Source organism: Aspergillus bombycis (assembly GCF_001792695.1).
Source record: "Aspergillus bombycis strain NRRL26010 chromosome Unknown contig00070, whole genome shotgun sequence".
NCBI classification, from domain to species: domain Eukaryota; kingdom Fungi; phylum Ascomycota; class Eurotiomycetes; order Eurotiales; family Aspergillaceae; genus Aspergillus; species Aspergillus bombycis.
This window is the reverse complement of record NW_019170072.1, coordinates 31640-46767: the sequence shown is the minus strand read 5'-3', so window position 1 is coordinate 46767 and position 15128 is coordinate 31640. Positions and strand designations below refer to the sequence as shown.

The 15128-nt window shown below is 48.2% G+C and overlaps 4 protein-coding genes across 4 annotated transcripts; 1 reads left to right on the top strand and 3 right to left on the bottom strand.

Moving 5' to 3' along the window:
• Window positions 1-226: 226 nt before the first annotated feature.
• On the top strand, window positions 227-1405 carry ABOM_007817 (H(+)-transporting V1 sector ATPase subunit D; the record flags this gene model as incomplete). The annotated part of the gene is made up of 8 exons (XM_022534946.1): window positions 227-241; window positions 308-420; window positions 480-490; window positions 550-875; window positions 928-976; window positions 1033-1042; window positions 1093-1133; window positions 1182-1405. 8 exons carry the CDS (start codon window positions 227-229, stop codon window positions 1403-1405), a joined length of 789 nt encoding a protein of 262 aa, XP_022387163.1.
• A 278-nt stretch (window positions 1406-1683) lies between these two features.
• Window positions 1684-6962, bottom strand: ABOM_007816 (putative tubulin-specific chaperone D; the record flags this gene model as incomplete). The annotated part of the gene is made up of 10 exons (XM_022534945.1): window positions 1684-2078; window positions 2180-2486; window positions 2558-2564; window positions 2634-2743; window positions 3095-3202; window positions 3255-3414; window positions 3471-3815; window positions 3865-4147; window positions 4194-6702; window positions 6789-6962. 10 exons carry the CDS (start codon window positions 6960-6962, stop codon window positions 1684-1686), a joined length of 4398 nt encoding a protein of 1465 aa, XP_022387164.1.
• A 448-nt stretch (window positions 6963-7410) lies between these two features.
• On the bottom strand, window positions 7411-8953 carry ABOM_007815 (uncharacterized protein; the record flags this gene model as incomplete). Its single annotated transcript, XM_022534944.1, has 2 exons — window positions 7411-8036; window positions 8107-8953. 2 exons carry the CDS (start codon window positions 8951-8953, stop codon window positions 7411-7413), a joined length of 1473 nt encoding a protein of 490 aa, XP_022387161.1.
• A 2523-nt stretch (window positions 8954-11476) lies between these two features.
• On the bottom strand, window positions 11477-13930 carry pkcA (protein kinase c; the record flags this gene model as incomplete). Its single annotated transcript, XM_022534943.1, has 6 exons — window positions 11477-11516; window positions 11572-12022; window positions 12084-12479; window positions 12538-13119; window positions 13175-13441; window positions 13522-13930. 6 exons carry the CDS (start codon window positions 13928-13930, stop codon window positions 11477-11479), a joined length of 2145 nt encoding a protein of 714 aa, XP_022387162.1.
• Window positions 13931-15128: the final 1198 nt, after the last annotated feature.

The window sequence follows — 15128 nt, the reverse complement described above, 5'->3', positions numbered from 1 at the left end:
GTCCGAGGAAAGGGGTGTAGCATTAATTGGAAAGCTTTCTCGTCGCGTTGGCTGATAGCCGCCTGAGAGACTGCAAAGATGAAGTCGTGCAGCGCCCACGTGACCTGGCATCATGCGGGCCGCAGGTGGTCCAAGCTCCTCCTCCATTATCGCCTATCGTCATCTACGCCGCTCCCTGTCGTGGCCTCTAAAGTCAAGCTGATCGTGCTCCTTGGGTCTATTAACCATGTCTGGTGCAGTAGTATGTCTGTCTCTTTGGCTCCAGGTCTTCTTGTGGACCCACCGTTGATGTCTTTTCCTCACCTAGGGCCGCGAGGCAGTCTTCCCGACTCGCCAGTCGCTGGGGTTAATGAAGAGTAAACTGAAAGGCGCGGAAACTGGACACAGCTTGCTGAAGAGGAAGAGTGAGGCGCTTACCAAGTAAGTCCGCTGCGCAAGAATCAATCGTAATGCATATACTAAGATGTCATGAACTACAGGCGTTTTCGGGGTAAGTGGGCACCATGAGCGCATTTCCCCGCATAGTCCTCAACTAATATGGCAAGCCAGAGATCACTCGACGTATCGATGAAGCCAAACAGAAGATGGGAAGGGTCATGCAGATTGCCGCGTTTTCTTTGGCGGAAGTGAGCTACGCCGTTGGAGGCGATATCGGCTACCAGATTCAAGAATCCGCCAAGCAAGCACGATTCCGTGTACGCGCCAAACAAGATAACGTCTCCGGTGTTCTCCTACCTCACTTTGAGAGCTACACGGAGGAAGGAATTAACGACTTCGGCTTGACCGGTCTCGGAAAAGGAGGTCAGCAAGTTCAACGGTCTCGAGAGACGTACGCTCGCGCGGTCGAAACCTTGGTTGAGCTTGCAAGCTTACAGGTACGGTGTGAAAACTAGCCGCTTATAATTTACCTCTGACACTGGTTTATAGACTGCGTTCGTCATTCTGGACGAGGTAATCAAGGTTGTCAATCGGAGAGGTGAGTACTCTCTTACTACATGCAGGTCGATGCTCATTAACTAACTTTGTTCCCAGTCAACGCAATGTAAGGCATTACTTCTAGTAGGCCAGGAATCCACAAACTAACTTCTCCAGTGAACATGTTATTATTCCCCGGACCGAGAACACCATTAAATGTCAGTAACTTCTGAGATCCTCTTTGGTTCGCAGCTAACATCAACGAGACATTATGTCCGAACTCGATGAACTTGACAGAGAAGAGTTCTACCGACTTAAGAAGGTATCAGGTAAGAAGCAGCGCGACACTGCAGCCGCAGACGCCGAGATTGAGGCCGCCCGGGCAGCCGCCCGAGAGAAAGAGGGCCAAAAAGCTTTGGAACCAGAAAAGGAAGCACCTGACGCCCCTGATGTCCTCGGAGAGGAAGAAGATGCAGATGTCATTTTCTAGTTTTATTCCCCTTTACATTTCTATTCCCTGTCTCTATAACTGTTATACTTTCTAGCATGTAGCTGTCATTGGTATCATTCTTTTGCGATTTTCACTGTCCTGTACCTCATTTGTTACAATGTCAATCTCCACAGAGACAAGACACGATATAAGAATAAAAACCCATGAGGGGAAGCTCAAGCTCTGTATCGAATTCCAATCAATATAATAAAACAGATAAAACCCACCCCAACGCCAGAACAAGTTGCTCACGATTGCCCGAACTACCTCCGCGCAGCTTACTGTCTCTGGTAAGTAACCCGGATCGGCTTGCCACTCTCCCCCATAGGCATCCCCGAGGTAGCCTCCTTGGCACTGATAGCACCAGACTCGTTCTCGTACTCGACGAACGCAATCCCCTTTCTGCCCGGCACCAATCTGACTTCCTGGAATCCCTCGAAACGTCCAAAAACGGCAGTAAGACTCTCCTGGTCCGCCGTGTCGGGGAGGTCCCGCAAGAACAGAATCTTGTTGGGAGGAAGATATTCGTCGGGGATGACAGCCGCCGTCGCACCGCTGGTGGGCTTGAGACCAGCGCCCTTGGCAGTTTTGGCCGGACGCGTGGATTCGGGGGCACCGGGGGGGCGCTTGAGCTTCTTTTGAGCCTCGAGGGCCTCGTGGGCTTGTTTGCGCTCTGTTTACCTCATTAGCCTCGAGCCAGCCCGGTAAAAAAAACACCCTAGTATATCCACAAAAGAACATAGATAGAAAGGTCCAAGAAAGAAAACAACGTACCCTTCTCAGCCAACCTCCTCCTCTTATGAGCCTCCAACTCATCGTCCCCACCTTCTCTCAAAACCGTTGCATCGCTTCTCGTCTTTGCGAAATCCAGCACCATCGGCTTATCAAAGAGCTCGAACCCGTTAATCTCATCAATGGCATTCGAAGCCGACTCAACACTATCGAAGACGATGAACGCTTGGCCCTTCGCCTTCAGGTTGGTCTTCGCGACGATGTCGATGATGTTGCCATATTCCGAGAAGAGTTCCTGAAGCGCTTCCTTGAGCTGGTCGACTTTAACTCGTTCTTCAAGGTTGCGGACCTGGTTAGAAGCTGCGTGTTAGTGGGCTGTCATTAGGTATTAGGTGGAGATTGTGATGGGTGGGATCGTACATAGACTCTGTGGTTGCTGGGTTAGTATTTCTCGTGGTTCGAGGGGGTTGATGGGAGAGATGAGCTTGGGACTTACGTGGAGTTGGGGGGGATGCTGTTTGCAGCCGCGGTCATTGACGCCATGTTTGCGACTGGGGAGCTCGTCGAGCTGGTGTTGTAATTGCGATTGCACGGGTTGCGGAACTTCTGAAGATGGAGTATTCGGGTTTGGGGTTAGAATCTAGGATTATTTATTGTAAAGATGGCCGCTTCTCTCATAGAAGCATCATTGGTCTAGTGGTAGAATTCATCGTTGCCATCGATGAGGCCCGTGTTCGATTCACGGATGATGCACTTTCTTTTTTTGTTATCTTTTGAACGTATCAGATATTATTACATTATTTGCATCGCTTTCTCATGAAAATAAGTTCGTAAGTCTGCCTAGTTTTCTAGTGTCATTCTTCATGTTCTTTAACTTTGTTTCGATACCGAGTATCACCATTGTCGAGAATCGTCTATGAGACGAACGTTCTATTTACAAGCCAACTCCTTCCTAACCTCCTCAACCTGACCCTTCAGTTCCTTAGGCTGTCTCGTCCAGTCTTCGGTCTTCACCGACTCTAGTGTGGTCTCCATAAACAAGTATTCTGCAACTGCATTTCGAACCTATATGCCAGTTAATGCAATGATTTCTCTCAATTAAGTCGAACAGACGAACCCGTGGAAAGGGATGCAGAAGCATTGAGGTCATCTTTTTCAATACTTCTGCTCGTAGCTGCTCCAGCCTTGACAAGGGCGCATACACTTTGATTGCGGCTTCCAATCTTGCTATGTTAGAGGATTTGAAATGTGCCTTCTGAACAAGAACAAACAATTTCCTATAGCTATGGACGGTGAGCAGTGATCTCAGCTCGGTGGGTAGAGAGGAACTAACCTTGGCTGTGAAGATTGGGGGATGGAGCTAATATAGCTATCTAGCAGGAAGGCTAAAAACTCCAGCACCGGGATAGCGTAACGGTCGTCTTGCAGGTTATCGCTCAGTGTAACCATGAGATCTTTGATAATGGAGGTCACTATGTCTTGCCGCTGTTCATCCCCATACTTATTGATACTCTGCATAAGTGCTAAGCGACTTGAGCGAACAAGTCCCTCTGCCCCAGCAACTGCAGAAGTTGCAATTCCTTGTAATAATGGCAAGCGCAGCCAGTTGATGGCTTGCAACTCAAAGAGCTGAAGGAAGTAGTCAGGCAGGGATACGTGACTGAAATGTTCATATTGTCTGATATAGTCAGTAATACATCTGAGATATGCGTGTGATATTCACTCACCTCTGTAAAGGTGGAAAATCTTCGGCTGACTTCCAGAAGCCCTGCAAGCAAAGCCAGGCTTGAAGACGGACTTTGTCTAACTTCTCTGCTGCAAGTCGACATAAACAGCCGATGATGTTCTGGACTCGGGGGGTGCGAGTTGCAGAACCGGATTCTTTTTGGAGGACTACCGTGGCAGCTTGGATTGCCTCCAGTCTTATCAATGACCCAATATCTCCTCGTCTATCTGTTGTGTAATCATTCAAAAACTCAATAAGATGGTCTGTGATATCATTTGTTGGATCTGCAACATAGTCAGCATCATTCCCCATGCGCTGGGTTTCACGTACCTATATGCGGCAGGACACCATTAGCCAAACTCTTGACAGCTACTACTCGTTTCTCAATCAATTCTTCTTTTCCGGCACACTGTAGCAGTTCTTTTATGATTAATTGCCGTAAGTCATCTTCAGGTCTAACTTGCTTGAATATGGCACCAAGAACTGAGATCTGACCACGGCCAGTCGGTAGCTTCCAAGTAGCATGGATATATGAAAACCAGCCATTTATCGTCTCCTCTTGTTTCTGTGACGGTAGAAGAGGGAACAACTCTGATATAGCATCTGAAGAAGTTTCTATCACAATATCTTCGCTTCGAGAAATGCAAAGTAGGAGGGTTTCCCGGGCTTTATCAAGCAAATTAACTGTTGGCTGAGAAGGAAGTGAATCCTTTGCTAAAGACGCCGCTCGAGAGAGAGAGTATACCAGGCGTGATGATGCTTCAGCACTCAATTCTGGACGTCGAACTTGGAGCGTCAAGTCCTCTTTTGTGGGGCCAAGCGGGGAATTGAAAATATCCCATAGTTTTTGTATTTGCGCGGTAACCTCCAAGGCCTCGGAAGGGTCATTATTCTCTCGTGGTGTTTCTTGGTAGGAATTAAATGCGTTTACTGTGGCTGAGAGGGCCAAGAAACACCCATGTCTCGTTTCAACATCGCCTCGAGGGAGGCTGGAGAGCTTCTTGAACAGTCGCTGAAGGACAATCTTCATCGTCTTGTAGGATTCCTGGGCACTCAGGACCCCTATTGCGTTTGCTGCCTGTCTTCTCGACTCAGCATCTGGCGAACTGATTCCTCTCCAGTGCATCAATGACTCAACAAGAGGACTCCAGTATTGATGGCTTAAGTCCGCCGTAGCTTTTGCTACATCGATCATCGCTCGTGAACGGCGTGCCACGGCATGATAATCCACAACCTGTACTAGCGAAATACCTTCGACGATTTTGTTAGGATGACGACCAATTAACTCCTGCAAAGCAGCAGAGGCACCTCTCCGAATATTGCCCGACGGGTCCACACAGGCGGCACATATCAACTCGGTAGCCAGCATCTGCAATATGCTTGACTCCTTTTGGCTCGTAGAAGTACTTATTGTTTGTGCATCCAATGCGAGCAGCTCCTGAGTTGTGTACTTGCGAGATAGAGCCCATATACCGAAACATGAAGCATCACGCACGCCAGTGCCGACAGAGCTTCCAGTCGAGGATCTTTGCTCAAAGTCGAGTCCAGAAACGAGCGGTTGCAGTATATTAAGAAGTTGGTCAGTCGGAGGGGCACGGCGAAATAGCAAATGACCCAATGTTAGTATGAGACCTTGCCATCTTTGAGCATCAACCGCGCTCAGGTTTCTTTTGGTATTGTCTATTCCAATCCTGCGTGCTTCAAACGGTGTTATTATGGTGCCATCGCTGTTTTCATAGAGTATGTTCTCCTCCAATGAACCAGTAACAGCCTCTATAACCTCGGCACCCATATCCAGGTCTAGCTTCAAAGTAATTATACTGAGTGCTTTGCTCGCAGCAAATCGTACAGGCGTATCTTTATCAGCTAAAGCCACCAGAAAGTGGTCGATGGTATCTTCCAAAATGGAGGATACCTTATCGTCCGACAACGGGCTATTCGCTCTTTCGCTAAGCTGCAGAGCCATAATTGTCATTGTGCGTAGAATTTTAATGATAATTTTCCGCGCCAACGCAGAAGATTGAATAATCTCGGAGATTTCTGAGTTTCCATGAGCAGTTCGTAACGTCTTCTCGAAAACAGGCACGATCAAGGGAGCAAAGTCCTCAACCTGACCTGAAGCACCTAAGCGTGCAAGGAAAGAAAGGACACCGATGCAAGTATAGACAGAGGGCAATTCGGAATTCCCTGCAGGTTGTACGATGGAAAATGCCCAGTCTGTCACATTAGTGAGCAGGCCGAGAGCCTGCATGTCCCGTCGCAATACAAGACGTGCCAGAACGACAGTGGCAGCCTCACGCTCCTTCCCAGAGGCACTGACATAGTTCAACGATACTGAGAGAAGAGACCTAGAGACTGTTGGGACCCCTGCCGGTAATGGTCTAAGTTGACCCAAATTTTCGTATGGCACCGGGATATCGTCTGATGACATAGACGCTAAGTCGAAAGGAGCGAGCAACAAGTGCGAGAGCCAAATCAACATCACGTAGCGTTCCTCCCAAACGAGTCGTCGGGGAATGTCCCCTGACAAGCCCAGTTCTGAATTATCTTGGCATACTGCATCCCATTCGATAAAAGCCCTGAGTAAAGGGTCAAGGTACTTCGGCTCATTGTTCAAGAACCTACTAATAACCTTGACCCCACGCACTTTGCAAAAAGTGTAAAGAAGTCTACAGATCGCCCTTGGCAAGGGATAAAGTGCCTGCTGCTGGTATGGCTTATCTGCCTTATACTGATTGGGGTGCTTTAGCAAGTATGCTAAGAAAGCATCGACTAAAGGTGGCAGCAGCGATTGAAGGTGTGGATCCAACAGCTGAGGCCATTCTTGAAATGGCTCCAGCTGCAGCAAGAATTGGTATTAGTGGATGACAGCTCAGTAAATTTCCAGACTTTTCGCAGTTTATTGAGGGAATATCGTCAACTTACAAGACCTACAAGTCTCTCCGTCTTAGCAGCCTGTGTCCATCTTCGTGGAACTCGGGTACCTCCTTTCTCCGTTCGTGGCTTCCAGAGCAGAGAGGGCAGTTTCTCTGAGAATTCCGTTACCAAGTCTCCAGCAGCGCGCTGTAGTTTGACCTCCTTGTCTTCTGCTGCATCCATGATGATATTGCGCCAGGGGCGTTGAGGATTTTGGAGACAAATGTCAACATTCTAAACCGCGGGGAATCGGTCAATATTGTATCAGGTCATGTGACCTGTATGAGGCCTTCGACCTTGCATCGTATAGAAGTTTCTAAAAACAGTGGGGGTATGTCAGGGTATACTTTAATTTAAATATGGCTATATATGATGATCTATACGTATAACTACATGTTAGAGGAGATTAAGCGTGGTTTGTAACCTAAGATTACATAGGCGTACGAGATATATATCTGACGGGGAAAATATGGGTTACGCTTGAAGATTATGAAAAACCTCCAGTAACCAGTTAACGGTTTTAGAACGTCTTACATATATACATGTAAAAAGAAAAGTAAATATTGTCTTAGCCAGTTCAGCACCAATCGAACCGTTCTTAGATGAACAAAGCCATAGTCGTCGCATATCCTTAGATATCCACATCCGGTGTTGACTCTGTGCCTAAAGGAAGCCTAACAAAACCACCTACGCCGTTATCTGCGAGTTGCATCATAGTTTCCCGGATTTTCATGACCGCAATAGCAACCGCAAGTGAGTTCCAGACATCGTGTCCTGCATCTTCCAAGTCAAACTGGCAGATGTATCTGCTGTCCGTATCCTTAGTTGTGCTTAGAAAGTCAGTGCCGAGAGTTAGGATTGCAATGATAGGACCACATATGATAAATCCAACGAGAAGTGGGTTAATTGGAGAAGGACCAGAATAGCCATCGTCTTCCCCATTGGACTGAAGATTAGTCGAACCATGACCTCCGTCTAGGGCTGCCACACTCAACGCTTCGCGGTGTCGGCTGGCGAGTACTTGTAGGCGCCGGTTCAGCTTTTTAACGGCATCAAGTGTGGTTTCCCCTTTCTTTTGGGCGTAAATCACATGTACGGGGATTAAATCTGGCTTTGTATGTATGCCAGTATCGCACAAGGCCCAGCGAAAATATCGGTTGATGGTAGTTTTGATCAAGGTCTCGGGACCCTTTTTTAGAATCCAACAGTCCCTCACGCGACCTCCAAGAGAAAATAAAGCTGTGAGAGATCTGATTGCTACACTATATTTTAGCAGTTTATGATATAGTTAGAAGAAAAAGTAAGTGGAGTTGAGGCATGAACTCACCATACGTCCTGGAGCTTTTGATTGTGTGAATCAATGGCTCTGAATCGCCCTCTGCATCGGAAAACAAGGTATATGGAAGGGTAGGAAAGTCAGACCTCCACTGGTCTGGTATAAGGGGCTCAAACCCACGCATGGCAAGCCGGAAAAAGAGATCTTTCTCTTCCTCATTGTAGAGACCGTCAGGAATGTCAATTGCGTCAGCCCAGCGCCTGGCCTTCTCCACAGAAAGATTCAAGACAACAGTTGAGTTTGTAGCCTGCGAGATACGGGAATTTGGATCGTCAAATATCTCTTCTTTTATATGGGGCATGGAGGTGACTGTATTACGAGAATGGCTTCTGATCTGAACCAAAAGCCGCTTTGATGATATAGTTTTCTCACTACCGACTACGGCGCTCCCCAAGTGCTTTGACAAAGGCGAAGATAGATTCTCAGCTGGTTCAGGTGTAGGCCGTTTGTTATCATGTGTGGCCGTCAAGATGTCGCTCGTGGGAGCAAAGATAGAAAGGCCGGCCTCTAACAGTGATTTCGCATAGTGCCATGCATTTGTATTGACACTAGTCTGCTTTGTCTCTTCGACTGGACCATGAACGAGTCCAGGGAGAGAATGAGTCATCCTATCCAGTTGACCGTTAAGCTTCCTTCTCTTGGAAGACTGGCCAGATGTGATGTTCTTTGGACTGGAAGCGTCGTCAGGTACCTTCTTTTCCTTCTGTGGTGCTTGTTTTGGTGTAGGAAGCCCTGTGCAGGCTTCGTCTTTTTCAGTGTCATACTTTGGAGTATGTTTCGGGTCCAAGGTTCTTCTCTTTCTGGCTTTGGTCTTATTAGAAGGGGGAGGTTGAGTCATTGAATGTAAAGGTTGATTGAGCCCACCCGAGTCTGCTATCATATCGTAAGATCTGTGAATTTTCATTTGATAGATATAAACAGGAGCAATCAAATGTTTTCAAGTGTGTTGTCTCAATGGATCGGTCGAGGAGGTGGAAGACTCATCTGCCTTCACTAGATTGGCAGTAGGAGGTATCGTAATGGGGAGAGCGCAGTAAGAAGACCTATGTGACCACGTGAGGAATTAGAGTAAGATATATTACCCACGAGGCGTTGATGACTGATATTTCTCTCGAGAAGATGGGGCTTTGAGTGTTTTCGGGGCGTGTCATTGCGAGTCAAAACTCACAGCGTTTGAGACCAGTCTTGTAGAAATCAGACACAGAACATTTATTTTAATATCCTTTTTTCTTTAGTTACCGTTCTTTGTCCGGACGCTGGCCGGTTGATACTTCGCAATGAATTCGTAGTGGGAAAAGGGCTTTGCAGAATGGTGCTATGGAAGACAATGAGAACAAAATAAAGTCATACCTATCATGAATTCGGTATGTCCATTTCAGTATGCAAGAGGGGCTCCACGGTTGCAGTAACACAAGTTAGAAAGAGACAGGGCAAAGAGTCGGTGTTTGGCAGGTAGTAAGGGGGGAGCTGGGGTCATGGGACTTGTTTGTCATGTTTCGTGGCCCCGATCAGCTACAAGCTTAGGGACAGACAGCCAAATCAGTATGCAGACGTATTACATTCACACATGGGCCAGAACGGAGAGTCCTAGTGCGTGTCACAGTCGAGTAGGGCACATTCAAGGCGAACAGTAAAAGGAGAATTACATTCCGAGATTGGGAAGAAAACCCTCAAGAGAATTAAATAAACAGCCTAGAATGCTGGGGAGATATAGGATAAAACAACCTCAGACCAAATTACTCATTCCATTCCATCTGCACTCGTAAAAGCCAGAAAAGCGCGTACACCTTCTCTCAAAACTCTCATGGGTATGTTGTTTGAACATTTCCAGTGCGAAAAGTGCTGAAGGCAATAATAATGAAGAAGGCAGAGAAACAAAGAATCCAAGGTCCACGTTAAACAGATGAGTAATAACTACGATGACTACAGGGCATTAGTCACCATTAAATATAGATTTGGATCAGGCGAAGTCTGCCGTGTAGGAGAAACCGCGGAATTCTTCCTGCATGGCTTGGGAGAGGACTGGAGAGAACATGTCATGGTTAGCACTAAATGAAGAAGAGAAAGAAAAAAAAAAAGAAACGGTTTGAGGATGGTTACATACCGGATTGCACAGGCGTCAGAACAGGTGTGACGCTGGTGAACTCCTGATCGAAGTTGCTTGTGTCTGTGGGGCTGGTGATGGTCGGCAAGAACGGTGGAGGGACGCGCTTGTGGTAGATATCATCCCAGTTAATGTTTCTGAAGAAGGCATGAGACATGACTTCTTGGGCATCGGTTGGGCCGGAGCCAAGTCTTAGTTCTGGCTCGCGAGTGAGTAGTTTTTGAAGGATCGAAACGGAATCCCTGGGCATGTGAATTGGATACAGGGGCTCATCGGCAAGAATGGCATCGTAGATTTCATCCTCATCTTCACCACGGAAGGGAGATTGCTGCAGGAGCATCTGATAGATCAGCACACCAAATGCCCACCAATCAACTGCTCGACCGTATTTTTTATCCAAAATAATCTTTGAGAACATGTCAGTCAAACATGGTTATATTTAAGATGTCTAGGGTGTTTGGGCTTTACCTCAGGTGCCATGAATTCGGGGGTTCCACAGAATGTGCTTGTGGTGGCGCCATACCACATATTTTCCTTGCAAAGACCATAGTCTGCAATCTTGATATGGCCATCCAGTGTCAGTAGAATATTATCGAGCTTCAGATCACGGTATATGACACCGTTCTCATGGAAATATTTCAGTGCCAGCAGAACTTCTGAAGCGTAGAACCTGCGTGTTGTATTAGTACTAGCAGCATTTATCTCCATGTGATAGAGTGGGAAGGTTGGGGAGAGGACTCGGAAGCTAGAAGTACGTACTGTGCTCGTTTCAAACCAAACTGGCCGCGTTGAATGTGCAACATCAGATCACCACCACTGATATATTCCATGACAAAGTACACACGAGTCTCTGTTTGGAAACAGGCGTGGAGGTTGAGAAGGAATGGGTGGCGTTCTTTGTTCGCAACCAAGAAGACACGCTTCTCAGATTTGGTACTCTCCACTTCATCATTCTCAATGATGAATTCCTTCTTCAAAACCTTGATGGCATAAAGCTTCTTGGTGCTCTTGGTTTCGGCCAGCATGACCTTTCCGAAGTTACCTTTACCAAGGACAGCCAGGAAATTGAAATGATCCAAGCCAATCCTGACCTTGGGTTGCTGAGGTGGAGCATCTTCTTTTACAGCAACCTGCTGCTGCATTACCGGTACTGGCTGCTGTTGTGGAGGTACACCGTAAGGCGACGCAACCTTCTGCGGCATCGGCTGTTGCGGCGGGGGCGCCATGCTTTGCTGGTAGGACACATACGCGGCAGGATCATAATGGGCGTGGGAAGGCGGCTGGGTTTGCACCGGACCTGTTTCTCCGTGATTAGCTCAATCCATTCTACTCCAGAAGCATATATTGGAAACGAAGGGGAGGTGGTGGAGGGGCTATAGGACAGCATACTAGGCATCTGTTGGGGCGTGCGCATGCCTGTGGCGGCAGCGGCAGCGGCAGCGGCAGGACCTGCAGATGACGTTCTTGGCGGCATTTGCTGTCGCTGTGCGGCTGTTGGAGACTGTGGTGGTATATACGAGTTAGTGGCAGCGCTCACGGCTTCGGCAGAAGGCTCTCTTTGAGGTAACCCATATGGGCTCTCCACAGGTTTTTGCGGATATGCAAGAGCAGGATCCTGAGGGGTTTGAGGCGGGCCACCTGGCCGCAGGGTGCGGCCACTGAGACCAGAACTAACAGAAGCGGATTTATTGTGGTTCTTAGCACGAATCAACGTTTCTAAGATCTGGTTCGCAGCTTCCATAGACATGCCACAGAAGTCAGGGACAAGATGAGTACAGTTGGCATGGCAAGTGAGGCCACATTCTAAAAGCAATGTAAGCATCGATGTCATATACACGGCTTGGAGTTCGTTAGGAGATCATACCTGAACATCGCTTGGCACTTTTACGTCCAAATGGGAGCAAGTATCCGCAGTGACAACACCAGTTGGCAGAGAGGTTGGAGAAGCCTTCGAACCGATGAGGAATACGGTGATTGATTTTCTCCTCGTCTGGATCCGTCTCGTAGTTTGCCTTGCTGATACACTTGGTAACGACCTTCGGGTAACACTTGCGGTGACACGTATACTTGCAGTCGGCGCATTGCATGCCGGCAGCATATTTTAGGAAATCACCACAGAGAGCACAACGCATGATATTGTAAAATTGTTGAGTGACGAACTTGTGTCCCTGCTTTTCGTGGACCTCTTCCTTCTTCTGACGAACGGCACCCTGTCGGTTGAGACCAATATCGAACGGTCGTCGATCCTTCAATTGTTTGGCTATACAACAGGTTAGTGTACCCGGTCGTAGAATAATACACAACCCATAGAGGCTTACCAAAGCTCATCGACAGATGGATTCGACCCACGGGTTCTAATGCGAACCAAGACTCGATCATCACTGAGTTTGAAGAGGGCGCTCCACCCGGAGCACCTGTATAACCCTGGGCAGGGGGGCCAAGATGCCCCGCGGAGCCTGGGGCATGCGGAGATCCCGGTTGTCCAGCGGTGTCAGGCCGCCCCGACGAACCGCCGTGTTCCATCTTATCCGCGGAAACCCAACCCGATGCATTGAGCTCGCTTTCGAGCTTCTTGCGACGCATCTCCTCGGCGATATCGGAGATGCGCACCCAAAGCATGCCAATCGGAGTGGGCCTGTCACCCGACTTGTCGTACACGGTAAGCTCAATTTCATTTGCCTTGTCAATGTCGACAGTAAAGGTCTCATCTTGCCACCTATCGGTCCGGGTCGCTTTGGTACGGGCTTTGATAGTGTCTTCAACTTTGATGATGACGAAAGTCTCGGGGCCCCGAGAGAACCTCGAGCTGGTGGCATGATCTACATCAGTGACCGCCTGGATACGCAATGTTAGAAGACCAGTAAGTGGCTTGCGCATGTTTGGGGTGTTCAAACTCTCATCTAGAAAACAAGCAGTTAGTCCTACGCGGCGGTCACCGGGGTGGAAAGAACATACCGTCTGGGGGGTCTGTCGACTCAATGTCAACGTGAAGATCTTCATATCGCTTCAAGGCCTGCTTTAGCAGTTGAATCTTCTGATTACTCTCGATCCGCCGGCCCTCGGCATCTGCGCGGCTCTTCCTATCACCCTCATCCTGATACAGGCGAACCATCTTCTCAATGCCTGCTTTGTATTGCTTTTCAACACTCAGCTTGAACTCGAGTTGGGACAACATGAGTTGGATCTTAGGCCCGAGATACGGGGTATCATATTTGATCAAGTCTGAACATAGCACAGCGTCAGTTAGACATGTTGGAAGCTTGCAAGGCCCCTGTCGGCGAGGAGCGACAGATGAAGCATACCAAGTTTAGTAAAATTCGGCCGGGCCTTGGGAACAGGAGCGAAAGGCCGGGGATCTGAAAAGGGAGCGCCCGACGGCATAGAACCAGATCCTCCTTGCGGGTAAGCCCCCGAGGCGTCATATTCGTCATAGCCGGAACCATAGTCCTTCGGAGGAGGGGCTGGCCCTGCACCCGGTTCAGGTGGAAGACGCTTGTCCGTGGGGGATCCTCCATCTCGACGTAGCTGCAACTCTCTCATCTTCTCCTCCAAGTAAGCAATGTTCTTCCGACCATCACGGATGTTCGCATCGACTCTCTGCTGCACGAGGGGATTATCGGTTGACTGTCGCATATTGGACGCGGCGGTGATCAGGGCCTTTTCCCGCTCGATCTTGCGGTAGACCGAGGCGATGAGGTCGTCCCCGTCCATATTGAGAGGGTGGTGGGACGACGACCGACGTTCCGAATTATTCCAACTGAGAGGACAACAATGCGATCAATAACAAGCGGCAATAGAAGTGTGAAATAGAGCCAGCAGGCAAAGGGAACTAGAAGGGAAGAAAACGTTCGCCGCGGGGTACTTTGTTGACAGATTATTCCAAAAGAGAGGGGGATGGACGATCAATAAATCGCAACGGGACTGACACAGAACGTTCCCGTTAAGTTAATGCTACTCGGGAAATGGTGAGACAGGTTCCCCCGTTACGATGACGAGCCGTGCCAGACAGTCACTCTCGGTCAATGCCCGCAGGTTACGCGCGAAACTGTGGGGGGGAAGAGAGAGAGAAGAGTTGGACAGCGAGATGAGTTGATTCCAGCAATGGAGTTTCTGGTCACCGCACACAACGCACAGAAAAGGGAAAATTGTTTTGGGATCCTTTCCTTTTTTTTTCTCGGGGGAAGGGTGGGTTGACCTTTTGGTGTCCAGGCTTTACTTTCTTCGTTGTTTTTGCTTTACCGCCCGCATTTACTCCTCAGGCAGTCGCGGGACGGAGGGGCAAGTCAAATAACTTAGTCCTTGGGTAATTTTATCCGATGAGGGCACGTGTGTCCAAGGGGATTTAAAGTACTGGGAAGTACTAGTAGTTATCAAGGTAAACATGCGGATGCGTCAAGAGTATTTCAAATTGCCGGGGTCAGGTAGTACTACTAGTATAGGATCTCCTCTCCAGAAACTGTAGAACTTCAAGAAAAAGAAAATGTAAAAAGAAAATGAAAAAGGAAAAAAGCAAAGACAAAAAGAATGTCTCGGGAAGTGAAATGCTGACGAAAACAAACAATGATGTAAATAAATCCAAACGCGAATTGCCCCGAGTCAAGGGACTATTGTACTGTGTACCGAATTGTCTGACAGGTGGTGGCAAACAATGACCCTTTCACAAGCTTCTACTGCGGTATTCCTTCTTCACGGCAGAGGAGACTGTGTTCCAGCTGGAAAGTATACTCGTCTTTGTCATCTGGTATGCTGTAACTACGGAGTCCGTACAGAACACTGGGTCAACCCCAGCTTGCCCTGTCTATTTCCTCTTTGGGCGTAGATTGCCAGACAGATACAACAACGTGAAGTACTAACCCTACCCGACTACCAAATCCATGGAGTAGGACTATTAATTACCCTGACCTTTGCC